This window comes from Felis catus, chromosome B4 (assembly GCF_018350175.1).
Source record: "Felis catus isolate Fca126 chromosome B4, F.catus_Fca126_mat1.0, whole genome shotgun sequence".
In the NCBI taxonomy this organism is placed as follows: Eukaryota; Metazoa; Chordata; class Mammalia; order Carnivora; family Felidae; genus Felis; species Felis catus.
The window spans coordinates 129,990,413-130,010,591 of NC_058374.1; the positions used below are offsets into that span (position 1 = coordinate 129,990,413).

Genomic DNA, 20,179 nt, shown 5'->3' on the forward strand with positions numbered 1-20,179 from the left:
ACATAAATGTAGGTAGGTACATGTATCTGTATTCAACAGGTAGGTTGGACAACTTCTAAAAGTCAGAAATGGGCTGAAAAGTCCATTCATTTCAAATTATTGCCATGGCAAAGGAAAAAAAAAACACCTAATCTGATATTACGATTATCTACTCTCAAATTAGAAACAGTTTTAATTTACATTTGTAAGTTACTCACAAAAGGTAAGCCACCTAAAGTGCCATCCCCTGCGGCATTTTCCCTGAAGATCTCATCGTTTTGAGAACAAAAGGAGGATTCCTAGTTGGGTCCAATTTCTTTTGGGTGGGGGCTGGTCTTCGGTTAGGGTTTAAGTGGACCCTCTTCATAGGATGAATCAGATATTTTCACAATATTGATTATAAAGTCGGTCACACATGGTGCAAGGGACAAGGTTCTAAAAACGGCAGAATTCCAGACTAAACTTATCCAAGGACAGTGGATCTTTCTATTAACTGCTAAAAGCAGAGCTGTCTTGTGAATTGCCATATAATTCACACAGCTTTGAAATGAGGCAATTATTAACAAGAATTATGAATATAATTATTAGTTATGTGAGAGTATTCACATTGGTTCTGTTAAAGGAACCAGACTGTGTCCAAGAGCGAGTCACTCATGCCAACAGGCCCCAGTTGAGCAAACCAAAAGTGAACTACATTGCTTTGCTGGGCTCTCCCAGAAAAGCAAGGCCTAGGTCAACCAATCAGCACAACGTACCTGACTTGGCTCCAAGACTCCCCTACTTTCCATATAAGGAAAACAACCTTGCTTTAACCAATCAGCAAATGCCCAGTCCAACTTCCTTGTCCCTGCTCCTTCTGCCTATCAAATCTCTTGCCTTGTACAGCTCTTCTGAGCAACTTTCTATCTGCTTAGATTGGATGCAACCCAACTCATGAATCACTGAATAAAGCCAATAAGACCTGTGTAATTTTAAATTTGGTTATAACAGTTAAAAATTTACACAAAAGTGAAATTTAATTAATTGTTCTACATCACATTATTTCAAAGTTGAATGATTCAAATTTGTATCAACTAAGACTGTGATGTATTTTATACCCAAGAAAATCTAATGGAAAGATCATTCCCAAAGTAGCTTTAGGCACATCTAAAGGGTGTGTGTGTGTGTGTGTGTGTGTGTGTGTGTGTGTGTGTGTGTTTCAAAAATCATAGAGCAAGGGGAGCCTGGGTGGCTCAGTTGGCTAAGCATCCAACTTTTGATTTTGGCTCAGGTCATGGTCTCACAGTTCGTGAGTTTGAAACTTGTATCGGGCTCTAAAATGACAGTGCAGACCCTGCTTGGGATTCTCTGTCTCCCTCTCTCTCTGCCTCTCCCCTGCTCGCTCTCTAGCTCTCCGTCTCAAAATAAATAAATAAGCATTTAAAATTTTTTTAAAAAATCATAGAGCAATATTTCACAGTGGGTATAAGTTCTACAGGATATTACCTGGTATGTTGTAGAATATGGCTTTCATGGTCAAATAAATATGGGAAATACTAGATTAAACAAAGTCAACAAGTTTCTTGTGAATTCTGAAGAGAGAACTCACCTTTCTCCTGAAACATGTTACACATGCAATTCATTCATTTATTTTTCTAAAGCAGGCTACAAAATTCACTTAGGAAAATACTGCTTTTATCAGGATGGCTCTTAGAGCAGTAGCTCCTAAGCAGGTGAAGGAAGAAAATGGAGTAACAGAGAAGAGAACTGGATGGCCTATTAATTTGTATCTTTTTTTTAAGTTTATTTATTTCTGTTAAAGGGGGGAGGGGCAGAGAGAGAGGGAGAAAAAATCCTAAGCAGGTCCCATGCTGTCAGCGCAGAGCCTGAAGCAGGGCTCGAACCCGGGAACCATCAATGAGAGAGAGCATGATGAGTCGAAACCAGGAGCCAAATGCTCAACCAACTGAGCCGCCCAGGTGCCCTTGTATCATTTTATAAATCGAGGTTGCCTAGAATGCCTTCTCTGAAATAATTATATAAAAACAGCCTAGTAGCTAATGCTTTTTGCACACTTACTATGTGCCAGGCATTATCCTAAGTACCTGCTATTCATTTTCTCATTTAAGGCAAAAAATAACCCTATCCGGTAGGAACGATCATCACCATTTTTACAGAGGAGGAAAATGAGCATTAGAGTAATAATTTTCCGATGGTTACACATTTAGCAAATGGAGGGAGCTGGTAGCTAAACTCAATCTGATTTCCAGGGCTCCAGCACGCTCCCTCACCACAACCACAATATTATATAATAAAAAGATGTTTTTTAAAACAGCTTTAAACGCTTTTTTGTTTTTTTTTTTTTCCTGATAATATTGTAGAGAGTGGGTTGGGTTACTTTTTTTTTTTTTAATTTTTTACATTTTATTTATTTTTGAGAGAGAGAGACAGAGAGACAGAGAGAGACAAAGACTGAGCACAGGTGGGGGAGGGACACAGAGAGAGGGAGACACAGAATCCAAAGCAGGCTTCAGGCTCCGAGCTGTCAGCACAGAGCCCAATGCGGGGCTCAAACCCACGAACCGTGAGATCACGACCTGAGTCGAAGTCAGTTGCTTAACTGACTGAGCCACCCAGGTGCCCCGGGTTACTTTTCATCATGTCATTTTACACTGCCTACAACCCATGTTGACCCACCACTAGCAATTTTTTTTTTTTTTTACTTTTATTTATCTTTTGAGAGAGAGAGAGCAAGCAGGGAGGAGCAGAGAGAGAGGAGGAGAGAATCCCAAGCAGGCACCGTGCTGTCAGCACAGAGCCTGACGTGGGGCTCAAAACCATGAACCATGAGTGAGATCATGACCTGAGCTAAAGTCGAGAGACAGACACTCAACTGACTGAGCCACCCAGGTGTCCCAAGTTTTGTTAGCATTAAAGGCATTTTTATAAATATTTATAATGGAGTATGTGATAGGTTAAAACTGGGTGGAGTATGTGATAGGTTAAAACTGGGTGAATTCCTTCTTAAAGAGTAAAATGCCCTAACGTGATTTAATATTTTTCTAAAAAGTGAAATCTTGGCCCATATGCTTATTTACTGAAAATCCGGGTATTTCACAGTGCTAAACGAACATGCTAATAGGACCATTTATCATATGTTGAATACAAAATAATTTTATCTAATGCCACCACCAAACACAATTTTGTAAGGCACGGAAAACTGAAATTGCATCTGTGTAGAGCAATTCCCTACTCAAGAAAAATTACTTTTGGATTTCGTTATTTTAAAAAGAAATGCTTAAGGGGCATTACGCCACCTGGGTGGCTTAATCAGTTAAGCATCCAACTTCAGCTCAGGTCATGATCTCATGGTCCGTGAGTTCAACACTCAAGCCCTGCGTTGGGCTCTGTGCTGACAGCTCAGAGCCTGGAGCCTGCTTCGGATTGTGTGTCTCCCGCCAACCCCTCTCTCTGCCCCTCCTCCACTTGCACTCTGTCTCTCTCTCTCTCTCTCTCAAAAATAAATAAAACATTATAAAAAATATAAAAGAAAAAGAATACTGCTGTGACAATCCAAATTCTGAGAAATCTAGTGCCGTTTGGTCATTTAAATATAAGCAAAGCTTTTTTTTCTTTTTTTTTTCCAGTTAACTAGTAATTCAATTTTCTTTAGAAAATATCTAGGTCCTTTTTCTCAGTGGGTCAAAGTGCTATAAAAAAGGAATTACAGGGGCACCTGGGTGGCGCAGTCGGTTAAGCGTCCGACTTCAGCCAGGTCACGATCTCGCGGTCCGGGAGTTTGAGCCCCGCGTCGGGCTCTGGGCTGATGGCTCAGAGCCTGGAGCCTGTTTCCGATTCTGTGTCTCCCTCTCTCTCTGCCCCTCCCCCGTTCATGCTCTGTCTCTCTCTGTCCCAAAAATAAATAAACGTTGAAAAAAAAAATTAAAAAAAAAAAAGGAATTACAAAAGGCATCATCTGTACATGTAATATCATCATAAACTGATATCACCCTGTGAAATAAAAACCACAAGTCACTTATTGTTTTTAAACCAGGAGTAAGAACTACAGAAAAATTTTGTATATAACATAAAACAGTGAACACACAGATCACCTCAATTAAAACCTTGATCCTTAACTGAATGTTTAATATCCTAATGTACATTTTAGAATGAAAGAAATCTGTATGTTCTAGTTGGAGTTCTTAGGCTTAAGGTCAAAGAATGAGTGGAAGCTAACAAGACCATCCCTGTGGACACCCTTTATTTTTTGTAATTTGCATGGGGAAGCAGAAAGAAAGCATTTGACTGAAAGCAGATTTCCTGAGTTCTGGCTCTGTCACTAGCTAGCTGTAACGGTCTGCGTTCTAGAATCACCATCCCCAACTCTGTGTAGTTCTAGTTGCTGGTGGGGGAGGGAGGATAGCAAATGAATGAATGGATCACAAGGCTAACAACAGTAACAACGTGCTGAAAGGTGTCTTGGGCGTCATGGCCCAAAGGGCAATTTTCTCTGCCGGAGAGTATCCACGCCTGGCTCTGAGTGTGGTTTTCTGTAGCAACTCCTGCATCGTCACGCCAGCCTGCAGCGCGCTCGTGGACCCAGCTCTGCCACTGCCCAGCGGCTCACAGGCACCCCCACTCTGCTAAACTGACAAGTGTGGATGGTTCGTGTCGGCTCCACATCAGGGCCTCTCCTGGAAGAGTGGACAGCCGGGTGAATAAATTCCTCAGTCCCAGGCCTTCTAACTCTAGCTCGGAAACAGAACGTGCTAATGACGATGCCTACGCTGCAGGCTGAGGGTAACATGGCCCCACGATGCACAACGTGAGACAAAGATCTAGGCCCCATTCTTCCCATTATGTTCCAGAAATCCTCATCTGGGCCAACGGACCCACGTTAAGGGCTACCACTTCTCGGCTATGTGGTAGCGGGACACCCCTCCCCAGGGCACTTGCAAGTACGGGGGTCCGTGGTTAATTCCGTGGAGGATGGGGAGACTGATCTCCTGATAGGAGAGCGGTGAGAGAAAATCTGGCTTCAACTCCAGAGAAAGGGTGTGCAACAAAGCGAAGAAACGGGGTGATGAGAAGCACGGAGTCCTAGTTACCTGTAATTCGGGTGTGCTCCAAGGCTCACCACCGAGGAGGGCTGCAGGGCCTATGGGCGACAGTGTAAAGGCAGGCCCCTCCGCTGCGCCTTCGCACCTCTGCCCCAGAGCCATCAGCAGCTGTTTAAATACCTCAAATGATGTCACTAACATTTCCTACTAACCGGGCACGGATGCTGAACTGCCTCTGTAAGCTTTTTTTGCCCCCCACACAAAAACACTTATGAAACATCCATTATATGCCAATGGGAATAATAAGAGGAGAGCTTGTAGTAACTCCTGTCCTCAAGGAGAGGACGATCCACTAGCTAGGTAGAGTCCATATACAAATTCAAACCTCATCTGTGGATTCCTCATCAAAGCTTGTCTCCTTCAAATACTTCGGCTATTCGTGCCTGCCAGCATTTGGGAGAGTATCTAAAGGGACGGCAAGTGAGGTCCTTTCTTCTCTGCAGGCAGGCGCGGGGGTAATCAGGCCTCTGCAGCCCCAGGAGGGACCCCTGACCGCTATCTCTTTGCTAATGCACGGCATGGGACCTACTGACTGTCAAAACAGGCTCTTGTCTTAAGGGCACAAGAAGCTTCTAGCCCAATGCGAAAATCAACTTCTGAAGTACATTTTACAAATAAAATTCCACATTCCATTGCTTGTTTCTCATTTTCCTAGAAGTCCTGTTTTTGGTTCTTGCCACCAAGATGGAACTATTTGACATAAACGGGGTCTCTATGATGGTATCGCTGCAGCTCACAATAATAAAAAGCACAAATCAAGGCCACCAAAGAATGACTGATTTTAAAAGATGGTTTAAAAAAAAAAGCAATTAAAGAACTATTTACACTAGTAATTTCCAAAGCACTTCTAATTTCTTTTCAATACGATACTGTCAGGTAGGCAACACTGGCTTCACGTGGTAGATGAGGAAACTGAAATCTAGGAGGTGAAATGGCTTATTTGAGACAGTTGCAGTAAGGACACAATCTTTGACTCCGCTCTCCTTGTTTACTCATTCAATCAGCTGTCAAATCCTGTGTATTCTACCTTGGCAATTTCTCTTCCATTCACCCCTCCTCTACATAACACCTGGAGCCCCTAGTCCAGAGGCTCTTAAGACTCTCCTAACCCGTCCCCTGCTTCTCTCCTCATCTGGTATATGCAACAGTTGGGTCTTCCAGAAGCACAGTTCTGCTCACTTCCCCTTCCTTGCTCAGGAACCTTCGATAATGTTTCTCAGCCAGGCATTCAAATACTCTTCCCAATTTGTACTCAAGCGACTTTTTCTCCCACCTTATTTTCCTCTAACCACCAAACACCCAAAGCTTCATCTAATGGAAACATGTGCTTTTATCCAAGGACACTTTGATCTTGCCCATCTCTAACTTTGCTTTGAGAGATGGCTTTCCCAATTCTTCCCACCATCACCCGCGCATGTTCCAATTCTAACCACTCTTAGTACGAGGCCCAGATCAGTGCCACCTACCCTTAGCAGCCTCAGCGTCTCCCTCCTCAGACCTCCCATGGCACACCGTATGTCCCTTAACCACCACTCGCCCCCCCCCCCCAACCTGAGAAAGTGTTACTGAGTAACTATCAAGTGCCAGGCACTGTGATAAGTCAGAGACTGCAAAGATGAACTTGAAGACCTTACAGTTTAATTAGGAAGACGAAAGTGAACAAAAAACATCACAGTAAGTTCCACGGAAAGCGGTCGGCTCAGGAATCGACGTGAGCCTAAATGAAAGAAACGCTTGGCTTAGCCTAGGAAAACCAAGCAAGCCTTCCCAAGGCTTCCCAATAGAGCGGACGCCTGGACTGAATGGGAAGAGATACACGGGTGCCTGCTGTGAGGACCGTGGGAGATGGGGCATCCAAGTGGCCGAGGGGGGAGAACGGACTCTGAATTCCCCGACTGTAAAACCCTCACATGCACAAGGGGCTAGTTTATGAACCACAATAAAATACTGTTTGCGGAAGCAATCTTTTCAACAAAGTGCTATAGACATTTAAGGTATCAGTTCGTGGTTAAATAACAATGCTTCCTATCTACCTTTTGAATTTAATTGGCCCCAGGAACTACCAGGTCCGTTTTAAGAAACGTGTGAGTAGATAGTAAAAGTTTAACAGAATAATCTATGATGTTGTCATATCTAAGTTTTATGATGCACTGTTCTGCTCAGTCTCTCCCTCTCCACACGCATCCCCTGAACACCCACACATTCACAACTTCCAAAGGCAAATGGCTCAAGAGCAGTGAATTCACACTCCCGTTTAAAGGTACACTTAACCACGGGGTGCCTGGGTGGCTCCGTCAGTTAAGCGTCCCACTTTGGGCTCAGGTCATGATCTTGCCCGCGCTGGGCTCGCTGCGGTCAGCCTGTCAGCAAGAGGCCACTTCGATCCTTTGGCCCCCACTCTGCCCCTCCCCAACTTGCACTCTCTCAAAAATAAATAAGCATTAAAAAAAGTAATAATAAAAATGTTTATTTTTTAAAAATTTTTATTTAAAAATTAAAAAAAAAAGGAAAAAAAACCCCAAACATGTAAGAAGCATCTTCAGCCAGAGCCTCCTAATAATTTCCCATTTTATTGTTAGTAACTTCCTAAAGTTACAGAACGTGTGCCATCTGTGCCTGTAGAAACGGCTCAAGGAGCTTCCATTTTCTCCTTAGCACAATCAATTCACAGTCGCTACACATGGATTCCTAACTTTATTTCAGGATTTCTTTAGGACCTCAAATTAGTCGATATAATGCAAAGTCATATAGTGAATAGTTTCTACTAGGGGTGAGAAACAGAAATCTTAACCGCATAGGTTTGGATTAAGGAACAGAACTTGCGCTCCACACTGGCGTCAGAAAGCTGGAGTGCGGGCCCGTGAAACAACGGGAGCTGGTGGCAGTCAGGGCAGTGGTGAGGAGGGGTGCGGTGACGAACTGTGAGCTGCCGGGAGAGGACTCAGCGAGGGCAGTGCCGGCCAAGACAGCGTGAACAGGCCGGTAACTCCTCTCCCCAAAACAAGACCACAGTAAGAAAGCGGGACGAGACTGTCCAACAGCCATTTCAGATTCTGGAAATCGATCAAAGGTGAATAACAAACACACGAATTTCTTGAGGGGCGCCTGGGTGGCTTCAGTTGGCCGAAGCTCATGCTGTGTAGAGAATTGTCAGGTTGGTCAATTCTGCACTTTCCCGAAGGAACCTAAGGCTCCAAGAAGACGAGCAGACATTTCTCAAGGTTTTGGCTAAAAGTGAGTTATAGAGATTTTTCTTATGTAAAGAAAAGGTTAGGGCCTCCTGGGTTGGCTCAGTTGGTACAGCATGAGACTCCTGATCTCAGGGTCGTGAGTGTGAACTCCAGGCTGGGTGCAGAGATTACTTAATAAAATAAAATCTTTAAAAAAAAAAGAAGAAGAAGAAAAATGGGGTGCCTGGGTGGCTCAGGTGGTTGAGAGTCTGACTCTTGATTCTGGCTCAGGTCATGATCCTAAGGTCATGGGATCAAGCCCTGAGCCAGGCTCCACGCTGAGCCTGGAGCCTGGTTAAGATTTCTCTCTCTCTCTGCCCCTCTCCTCCACTGGTGCTCTCTCTAAAATTAAACAAACAAAACTTTTTTTTTCTTGAAAAACTGCTAGTGCTTAGGGTAAGGCCTGCAAGAAGCTACAGACCCTGCCAGTGGCTACTCCAACCTGCCCCCGGCCCTGGCCCCTCCCCAATCACCCTCCCCAATCTCTGCGGGAGAGAACTTCACTAGTTTTTATCAGTACAGGGCTGGGGCCATGAAAACCAGTAGCTATGCACTAGAAGGGGTGAACTCGATGTGGGGCACTCGGTGTGACGGTGGGAGTGGGTGGTGGGGAGGTGGGGGCGGTAAAAACCCACAGCTCTGTCAGGTTTGGTAGGGATCTAACAGGGGACAGAGTTCTTCTAGCGTGAGCTTGTGGTCTGATCGAGGTGAGTGGGGGAGCAGCCAGGGGTGTGGAGGGGAGATCCTGGAAACAGAGAACCGCACAGGAGCCGGATACGCTCTCCTCACATGTGGGCTGACCACGCAGCTACAGGCGTGAGGAGGGGAGACACGAGACAGTGCAGCAGAGACCAGGTCGAACAGCCCTGAGAACTGGCTGGCCTCTGAAGGCACCTCCCAACCCACAGACAGATGGTCCACAGAGGGTGGAGGCTGTACAAGCACGAGGCACTTAAACACCACCTCTGCCAAAATCACTGGCCGGCCACCGAGCTACGGGGACTCGCGGGCAACTCCTAGCCAGGCTAAAGAGTGAAAAGGGGAGGGAGAATTGCCAAGCGGAGCCCGCAGTGGCTGCACACCACCGAGAAGTCACATTCCACCGTTTAAGTTCAGGCAAATTACTTAAAACACACACGCATGAGAACATCTACACCTTTCAACAGCGTAAATGACGCTTCGGAGTTGCTGAAATATATTACTAACGCTCACTGAAAAATTACAAGACCTGTAAAGACACAGGAAAGTGGGGCTCGGACTCCAGAAAACAAGCAGTAGCTAGCTAGTGGGCCTGGATGTGGGATTTAGCGGATGACTTCAAAGTGGCAGTTCCACACGTATTCAGAGAACTGAAGGAAATGTGACAGTCTCTACGGAGAAGCAGAAATCACAAATGAGGACTGCAGAACTGGAAAGTACAATAACTGAAGTAAAAAATACACTGAGATGCTCAACAGATGAGATGCAGTATGGCGGAGCAAAGAACGAGTGGACCGAAAGAGGCCTCCACACAAATTCTCCAATCTTATGAACAGAAAGAAAAAAGATCGGAGGAAAATGAATAGAACTTTAGATTCTATTTTGACTTAACTTAAAAACAAACAGGGGCGCCTGAGTGGCTCAATCGGTTAAGTGGCCAACTTCAGCTCAGGTCATGATATCGCGGTCCGTGAGTTCCGAGCCCCGCGTCGGGCTCTGCACTGACAGCTTGGGGGCCAGAGCCTGCTTTGGATTCTGTGTCTCCCTCTCTCTTTCTGCCCCTCCCCCATTTGCTCTCTGTCTCTTTCAAGAATGAATAAATGTTTAAAAAATTTTTTTAAACCTTGAAAACAAACAAAAAACCAGAACCCGAACCTGTGGGTGAACAAAAAGTTCCCAACATATTGGTGGTGAAAGTCCCAGGAAGAGAGGAAGAAGGGAAAGAACACACAGCTGAAGAAACTATGCTCAAAAACTTTCCAAATGTGGTGGAAAATCTTAATCTACAGATCCAAAAATCTCAATAGATCCCAAGGATGATAAAAACAAAGAGATCCAGGGGCGCCTGGGTGGCTCAGTCGGTTGAGCGTCCGACTTTGGCTCAGGTCATGATCTCATGGCTCGTGAGTTCGAGCCCCACGTTGGGCTCTGTGCTGACAGCTCGGAGCCTGGAGCTTACTTCATATTCTGGAGCTCCCTGTCTCTCTCTCTCTGCCCTCTCCCGCTCATGCTGTCTCTCAAAAATAAATAAACATTAAAAAAATTAAAAAAAAAAAAACCACAAAGAGATCCACCCTAGGCACATCAGAGCCAAACTGCTCAAAGCCAAAGATAAAATAAAGATCGTGAAAGCAGCAAGAGAAAAACAATTCAGCACTGGAAGGGGCACAACAGGATTAATAGCTGACTTCTCATCAGAATCAGCTGGCTCTTGTCAGAGGTGGGAAGGCAGTGGCACAACAGATTTTCAAGTGCTGGGGAGTGGTGGAGAAATGGTCAACCAAGAATTCTACAGCGAGCAGAGCTAGCCTTCAAAACTGAAGACAAAATAGAGACATTCCCAGATAAACAAAAACAGAAAATTTGTTTCAAACAGACCTAGTCTACAAAAAATACTAGACGACGTCCTATGGGCTGAAAGGAAACGATATCAGACTGTAACTCAAATCTATATAGGACGATAGGAAGATCACCAGAAATGGTAACTTTCTGAAAATACAAATTCTTTAAAGTAATAATTACAATACTGTATTTCTGCATTTCTTTTTCTTTTAGAGAGAGAGCGAGAGCATGAGCAGGGGAGAGGGGCGGAGGGAGAGAGTGACAGAGAACATCTCAAGGAGGCTCTACACTCAGCACGGAGCAATGTGGGGTTGATCCCACAACCCTGGGATCGTGGCCTGAGCCGAAATCATGAGTCAAACGCTCAACCGACTGAGCCACACAGGCACCCTTTGTTGCGTTTCTAATATATATTTGTCTCCACCAATATTTCTTGTCTCATCTATTTTGTCTGATATTAATATAACCAACCACCTCAGCTCTCTTAGGCTTACTATTAGTAGGACATCTTTTTCCTTCATTTATCTCAAACTCTTAAATCTAAGGTGAGCCTCCTGTAAAAAACATACAACTGGACTCATATGTATAAAATATATGAGGATAACAGCACAAAATGGTGAGGAATGAAGCTATATCAGGACCGAAGCTGCTATATTTTATCAAAGACACACACACACACACACACACACACGCACGAGCACGTGGGCGCACGTCGGCAAGTAAGCAAACAAATCGCAAGCAAGCAAGTGCATCAGTCAGTTATAAGTTGAAGACGTAATCCTTGATCAAGAACTAAGAAAATATAAAAATAACACAAATAATTTAAAAATCACAAAGGGGTTTAAAAGGTACAATTGATTACTTAACAGAAATCAGGAAAGAAGGAACAGAGGAACAATAAAAGACATGAGCCATAAAACAAGTAGTTTAAATGGCACACATAAATCCACCCATATTAACAATTACTTTAAATATAAATAGACTACTCTAATAAAAAAAGGCAGTAATTTTCAGATTGTTTAAGTGAGATCCAGTTGTATGTTTTTTTTACAAGAGACACACCTTAGAGTCAAAGAGTGTGAGACAAAATGAAGGGAAAAGATGTCACGCAAATAGTAATGGTAAGAGAAATGAAGTGATTATATTAGTATCAGACAAAACAGACCTAACAGATAATGGCAGAGACAAATAGGGACATTTCTTATTGATAAAAGGGCCAACTGGTTAGAAACAGTCTGTAGGACAGACTGTCTTAATAACACAAGTCTCAGTAAGTTTTAAAAAACTGAATCATACAAAGTTATGATGCTCTGTGACCACAATGGGATTAAATTACAAATCAACAAAAAAAGTTAGTAAATCCTCAAGTATTTGGAAATTAAACAACACACTTCCATGTAACCCAGGATCAAAGAAGAAATCATAAGGAAAAAAATTTAAGAATCTTTTTAAAAAATAAATGAAAACAAAAACACAATATATCACATTTTAGGGAAACTTAAGGGGAAATATATAGCTTTAAACACATATTAGAAAGGAAAAAAAAATTAATCAGTGCTCTAAGGCTACAACTCAACAGGCTTAGAAAAACCAAGAGCAGGGGCTCCAGGGTGGCTCAGTCGGCTAAGTGTCCGACTTCGGCTCGGGTCGTGATCTCGCGGTTTGCGAATTCAAGCCTGTGTCAGGATTGTTCAATCCTGCTTCGGGTTCTGTCTCCCTCTCTCTCTGCTCCTCCCCCACTAGCACTCTGTCTCTCTGTCTCTCTCTGTCTCTCTCTCAAAAATGAATAAACATTACAAATTTTTTAAAATAATAAAAACCAAGACCAAATCAAACTCAAAGCTAGTAGGAGGAAGGAAATAATGAAGATCAGAATGGATATCAATGAAATATCAAAGAGAAAGACAATAGATTTAAAAAAATCAATGAAATCAAAAGATGGTTTTCTGGAAAGATCTGCAAAATTAATAAACCTTAGCTAGACTGACCAAGAAAAAGAGAGGAGCCACAATTATCAAAATCAAGAATGAGAGAAGGGATATCAGTACAGATGCTATAGAAATTAAAAAGGATCATATGGATTTTTATAAATTATATTATAATTAAACCATATATTTAGAAATCTATAGATTATAATTATATATATATATTATATCCAACAAAATAGACAATTTAGATGAAAAAGAAAAATTCCTAGAAAGTCACAAATTACTAAAATTGGCTTGACTCACAATAGAAAATAAAAGTAAAAAGAGAAAAAGGACAGGTAACTAGTAAAAAACAGATTCAGTAATTAAAATACCTTGATAAAGCCTCACGTTTATATTTTATTTCTTCTTTGCACAGTTGTTCTGGTAAGTCTGTGAGTTCATCATCATTTGAAAATGATTTGGAAATGTGGCCAATACAGTGGCTGGTATATTCACAATTCCAGAACAAACGCTATGGAATCCTCATTTGTTACCCATCATGCTTATACCTCTCAAATAAATTGTCACTACAGTCCATTACTTATGAAGTATAAAATTATGTGCTTATATATAACTGATCAACACTAAAAAGACAACATGTTTTCAAGGAAAGAATGGGTTTCTTTGCGGTCTAACAGCTAATAAAGGGAAATAGAATTTGAAGGTGAAATCCATCCGTACGCAACAAAAGCTTCCATTCTAAGGTTCTTTATTGGGAAGTAAATCATATCAAGTGGTTTAAAGGCTGAATAAAGGTCTCCTGATAATCTGAAACAGGAAGGGCAAAAAGAAATGTAAAAATTCGACATAGATATTTCTATCTAGGATATAGAACATTTTTATCTTTGGAGACAGACGACATAATGCCACAGACAATAAGACTTCCTTCCTGTATGTTGATATATATCTGATATATATCTCCTGGTTAATTTCTGACATTTCTTTTACTTTAGGAAGTTAGTGGTTAAGAGGCGAAGTCAAAGAGCCAGGCTAGGGCCAGGGATTAGTAAACAAAGTACAGAGTGTGGATTTTATTCTAAGTATGTTAGGGAACTGTTAGAGTTAAGTTGGAAAATAACACTATTTGCATTAGAAAACAAAGCACTATGCTGGCTGTGATGTGGCAAAGGGAGAAGTTAGTTAGGGAGCAGTGACACAGGGAATATGTGATGAGGTCGGGAATAGTGTGGGGGCAATGAAGATACCTTACGTGAATTAAATTCTTTTAAATCTAACGGCCATTCTGAGGTAGGTACTACTGTCTTCATTTTCCAGGTACAGATACGTACTTGTCATCACTGAGAAAGCCAAAGCAGAAAGAGATTAAGTAAAATTGTACTGCTAAGTAGGGCCCGCCTCAAACCTGGCATAAGAGCTGCTATCACACACATTCTCCAGTTAAGGTACTAAGTTAAAGACAAGAGGCTGAAGTAAGAGAATGCTTCGAGTTACGGTTTCCGAGACCTGCAGACGGACTGGATGGAGACGTGAAAGAAAGAAACAGGGAAGACTCATGGGTGTTGCTTGAACAGCAAGATGAATCTAGTAGCATAATCATATAGAGAGAGAAGACACAAAATAAGAGGACGGGGGTCCTAGGATCCAGGCCTGGAGTGCTGTAACATCTCAAAATCGAACAGAGAAAGAGAAGCTGCCAGCAGCAGAGGGGACTGAGACAGGACCTCCGGGGGGTAGGAGGGCAACAGGGGGTGTCTGGAGAGCCAAGAGCCTAGCGAGCATCTCCAGGAAGCGGGAGGTGGCCCCGTGCAGAACAGAGCTGCCGAGAGACCGTGTGGTACCACATGGGGGGCAGGGGGCCGCAAGGCGAACTGAAGCGAATGGGCGAACCTGACCAGAGCAGCGCCCCCCTCGTTGTGCCCTCGTCTTGCTGTGTTGTCTGTCCTGTCTCTTGACCGTAAGCTCCTGGGCAGTGGCTGCGAGCTAGGATTCTAAGTCCTCACCTTCTAGTTACGGTGCAGGGGGTAGGAGTGAAATTGCATAAATGCCGTGTAGTGTCAGGCAGACGCTGCCTTAACGCAAAGGGTTTGCTGGCCCGGCGATGCAGGCGAGGATTGCAACCTGACAGGCCCTCCTCCCTCCCCGCTCAGAGCTCCCTTACCGTGAGAGATCCATTCTGTGTGCTGGGGGAGCTGCTGCTCTGCTCCCCGTGGGCTTGCGTGCTCCCGTACAGCGTCAGGTTATGCTCACTGGTCTGGCCGGCATAGTCCTGAGTGTGTGGCACTCCGTATTCTGTGGGAATTCCATTCTGGGGAGGTGGCGGAAACGGGATGGTAGTAAAAGGCTGAACCATTGCGTCAGGAGTTGTTGTCGGCTCCTGGTTACCCTGAAACGAACAGGGGAAGAGAAAATAAGGAGAAAAAGTGACTCTAAATTCTCATTACATGATTCTTTTTTTTTTTAATTTTTTTTTTTTAACGTTTATTCATTTTTGAGAGATGGAGATAGAGCGTGAGTGGGGTAGGTGCAGAGAGAGAGGGAGACACAGAATCCGAAGCAGGCTCCACGCTCTTAGCTGTCAGCACGGAGCCCGACGGGGGCTCGAACCCACAAACCATGAGATCATGACCTGAGCCGAAGTCGGACGCTTAACCGACTGAGCCACCCAGGCGCCCCATCATTATGTGATTATTTCTAAGGTGAGTACAAAATTCTCTGAATATTCTCTCTGCACTCCTACAGAGACGTATGCATGGAGACACATACACCCCACTTTGGCGAATCTGTGATTCCCAAACAGGCCCGTGACCATATTAAAGTTGATTAGTTACCAAAGAGTCAAAAAATTTCCTTGAAACCAAGTTTTTAAAAATGCCAGGAAATTTCTCACACAAGAAAAGGTGTAAGAGTTGAACTCAGTTTGGGCCATTAGTATTTTCTTCAGGACACTCTCTGTCCCTTTACAGTGATTCTCAGAGGAAAACAAACCAACTTCGTTCAATTACAATTCATAGCAATAGGCAGGGTGACATTATTAGTTAAATTCTCAAAACCAGACAACATAGGTCTCTAGGTTTTAAGAGCGCAGAGTTCAGAGGAAAGTATATTATTAAAAAAAATACTGTTTGTATTTCAAGACAGGGATTTATTTAAGTCTTGGCTACTAGGTTAATAGTCTAAAATAAAGGTTCCTTAAATTATAAACACTAGAGATAGAAAAAAAAATCCCCAGACAAAAAAAATTAAGAGTTCTTCATAATCACTGCCAGCTAAGGGTAACAGTACACCAAGAAACCTCTCCATGTGATAACCTTTCCCAGATGCTTACCTAGAATTCAGTGTGGTATCTGAAATATCAATCAAGTATGCAGGAACTACAGGGAATTGTTAGAAGGGGCTATTTTGGCGCTATGGCCCCTCTCTCACTTCTGTTCTAAGTTCAGATATAAAAAAGTCTGGATCTTGTAGAACAAATTTTGCGAAGGACCCATCCTCCCCACCCCCTTGACCTCCCATTTCATTCCATCAAAAGCAAAGCCTTTTTTTTTTTTTTTTTTTTTTTTTACTGAAGATACACAAGTCTGCAAAGTCTTAGGCCACTCTCCTGTAAGTGGCTGGCAGAGATGGACAAATGCTTCAACGTGTCAGCACTTTGATAGGCTCCCCCCTTCCCCACCGTATTTTAAACATCATATCATTAGGCAATCAAAGAAAACCTGGGTTTATGTCATTTGGTTTCCTCCTGCTTGTGAGCATCATTTCCATCAAGCAAGGGAGCAATTATTCCTCCTTCTGTCTCAGTCCCAACTATCCTTCTTTCCCCTCAGTTCAAGAGATGATTCTCTACCCACGGAGAGCTGTAGGAAACTGAAACTTTCAGCATCCTTTTCTAAACATTATCGCAGGCTTTTGACATTAACCTGATGGCCATTAAACTCATACTATATCTCCCACAAAATGAATCCAAAGCTGCAGAAAGATCTCACGCTATTTTTAAAGAAAGGTTCAGCCATCGTTGCTACATTAAGTTCTTCTGCAAAATCCAACAGAACAAATGTACAAAGATAAATGGAAAAATACATGACCATGGATTGGAAAGCTTGGCAGTCTTAAGATGACCATGTACCCCAAATCCCACAAACTCGCATCAGTGCGCCCCAAGCCCCCACATCAATGAATGAAACAGAAGAGAATAGTACAGTCAGTATTAAGGCATCAAGTCAATTCAGTGGGAGAAAGGGAAGTCTTTTTCACAAATAAAAAAAGTTGAATACCCAATGGGGGGAAAACAAAAGAAAACAAAACAGAACCTCAACGCATCCCATGTATACAAAAGTTAACTTGAAAGAGATAACAAACCTATATGTGAGTGTTTTAAAACTTCCAGGGAAAAAAAAGAGGATAATCTTCACAGCTTTGCAATGAACAAAAACTTCTTGGGTCATAAAAAACAAGAATTACTGAAGAAAAAATAGATACACTGAACTCCATTGAAAATTTAAAACTTCTTGCTCCTTTGAAAGGTACCACTAAGATAATAAAGAGACAAGATGTAGACTGGGGGGCAGCATTCGCAATACACTCAATTATCTGGCAAAGAACACCTATGCAGAATCTACAAAGAACTGTTACAAATTGTAACAAAAACAACAAAGCATATTTTTGAAGATGGGTTAGTGACTTTAACAGACAACTTCCCACAAAAAGATATCCCGATGGGCAGAAAATACATGAATGTGCGGCTCAACAGCAGTAGTCATCAGGGATCTGAAATTAAAACCAAACAGGCGGCACCTGGGTGGCTCAGTCGGTTAAGTATCTCACTCTTGATCTTGGCTCAGGTCATGACCTTGCGGTTCACGGGATCGGTTCGTGGAATCGAGCCCTGCATCAGGTTCTGTGCTGACAATGCAGGGCCTGCTTGGGATTCTCTCTTTCCCTCTTTCTCTGCCCCTCCCCTGCGTGTGCTCTCTCCGTCTCCCTCCCAAAATAAGTAACCTTTAAAAACAAAAAAACCTGAGCTAGCATTTCGTGCCCACTGAAAACACGGAACGTTGATAAGGGTGTGGAACCACGAGAACTTTCATATGCCGCTTGCCAAAGTGTAAAACAGTACATCCGCTTGGTAGAACTGTTTTGCGGTTCTACTTTTTTATAAAGTTAAAATGCTTCTTGTATTTACCCAAAGGAAATAAAAGCATGTGTGTACAAAAACACTCGCACAAGTATGTTCATGGAAGCTTTATTCATAATAGCCCCAAACTGAAAAATGACTGTCTTGAAATCAATAGGAAAATGGATAAACTGTGGTTGATTCATAAAATGGAATGTTACACAACACAAAAAGAATGAACTACCTACAGCAGGGATGGACCTGAAGGGCCCTGCTGAATGAGACATAAATCTATCATAACAGAAGCGAGAAACTAGTTTTCTCTTTTCTTGGTGGGGGCGTGGGGAGGGTGGGGGGGTGGGGAGAGTGTTGATGGACATCTAGTACTATGGAACATTCTAAGATGATGGAAAGGTTTTATTTCTTATTAAGGATGGTGGTCCCAAATTGTTAAAATTCATTAAACAGAACACTTGCTAAGAATGTTATCACATTTGTTAATTGTAACAAAGGAAAAACAAGACATAAAAAACCACCGGCAAACATTACATATTACATACACACACACACACACACACATATAATTTAAAAAAAAAATTTTTTTTTTAACGTTTATTTATTTTTGAGACAGAGAGAGACAGAGCATGAGCAGGGGAGGGTCAGAGAGAGAGGGAGACACAGAATCTGAAATGGGCTCCAGGCTCTGAGCTGTCAACACAGGGCCGGACAAGGGGCTCAAACTCACGGACCGTGAGATCATGACCTGAGCCGAAGTCGGCCGCTTAACCGACTGAGCCACCCAGGCGCCCCAATAATTTTTAATGTGTACTTATTTCGAGAGTGAGACAGCATGAGTGAGGGAGAGGCAGAGAGAAGGAGAGAAAGAACCTTAAGCAGGCTCCATGCTGAGCATGGAACCCAGTGCAGGGCTCAACAGTGAGAATGGGACCTGAGCTGAAATCAAGAGTCAGATGCTTAACCGACTGAGCCACTCAGGCGCCCCAGCAAACATCACATTAAACTGTGAAATACCAGTCATTATTAGAAATCACAGATAACTGCGCTGTCACTATTATTCCTTCTATATATAAAAGCAAGTACAAAATGGAGATCAAGATAATACAGAGACAAGTTACCCTTACAAATGTAACTATATACTTAGAAACACCAAAAGAACTAACTACAAACCAGCAGACCTAATAACAAAATTTTGTCACATTTATGCATAACTATTTTAAAACCAGCAGTGGCCAGTTATTCAAAAGAGCAACAAAATGTGTAGTATAGAACACACGATGTAGGATGCAAAACAAGGCCTGAATAAATAGAAAGATACATTTTGTTTCTGGAGGAATGCTTAATATAAAAATGTTAATCCTTGCCAAAATAAAATGTATACCTAATGCCACTTTTAATCAGAAGCAAATGGTGTCTAGGGAAGAAAACAGGCCTAAATACTTTTCTATTTGGTACGTGAAACACTCCTAGGAAAGTTTAGAAAAGGAAAAACCATGAAGTGAGGCATGTTCTGTCAGTATGTTCGGACTTGCCATAAAGCCACTGTGGCTCAACACTATGGGGGCGCCTGGCGGGGAGGCGGAGGCTCAGTTGGTTAAGCACCTGACTCAATATCAGTTCAGTTCATGATCTCATGTTTGTGAGAGTGAGCCCTGCATGGGGCTCTGGGCTGACAGCGCAGGGCCTGCTTGGGATTCTTTCTCTCCCTCCCCCGCCCCCCCAATAAACAAACAAAACTTAAAAAAGAAACAACAGTAAGAATATACACAGTGATTAACAGAACATGATAATCCTAAAACAGATTCAAGTTTCTACAGGAAATTAACAGAAGAGAAAAGTAGCACTTCACTCTGGTTGGGGGAAAACGGTTTAGTTACCACATAGTATTTGTAAAAGTTGGCTATCCAAATGAGCACTTCACGGTGCCTAGTCCATACCAGAAAAATTCGAGAAGGAATAAAATCTAAGAGAACAAGGAAAACTATACAAATACAAGAAAACTTGAGAGCATAACTGGGGTCTGGGGGATTCTTAAATAAGGCAGGAAACCTAAAAACTAGGAAGGGGAAAAAAAAAAAGACATGTGGCTGTGTAAGTTAGGAAGGAAAGGAGAAGGGAATGGGGGAGAAATGGGCTTTAAAGTCAAAAGGAGGGGTGCCTGGGTGGCGCAGTCGGTTAAGCGTCCGACTTCAGCCAGGTCACGATCTGGCGGTCCGTGGGTTCGAGCCCCGCGTTGGGCTCTGGGCTGATGGCTCAGAGCCTGGAGCCTGT

General features: G+C 42.8%; 1 protein-coding gene across 30 annotated transcripts in view; it reads right to left on the reverse strand.

The window, feature by feature from the left end:
• The window catches only part of RBFOX2 (RNA binding fox-1 homolog 2), a 289,113-nt gene that overhangs the window by 50,084 nt on the left and 218,850 nt on the right, over nt 1-20,179 (reverse strand). For all 30 annotated transcript variants that reach the window (XM_045062307.1, XM_023257438.2, XM_023257437.2 and 27 more), the window contains one exon: nt 14,939-15,163. In XM_045062307.1, coding sequence (XP_044918242.1) covers nt 14,939-15,163 — 225 coding nt within the window. The remainder of the gene's footprint in view (nt 1-14,938; nt 15,164-20,179) is intronic.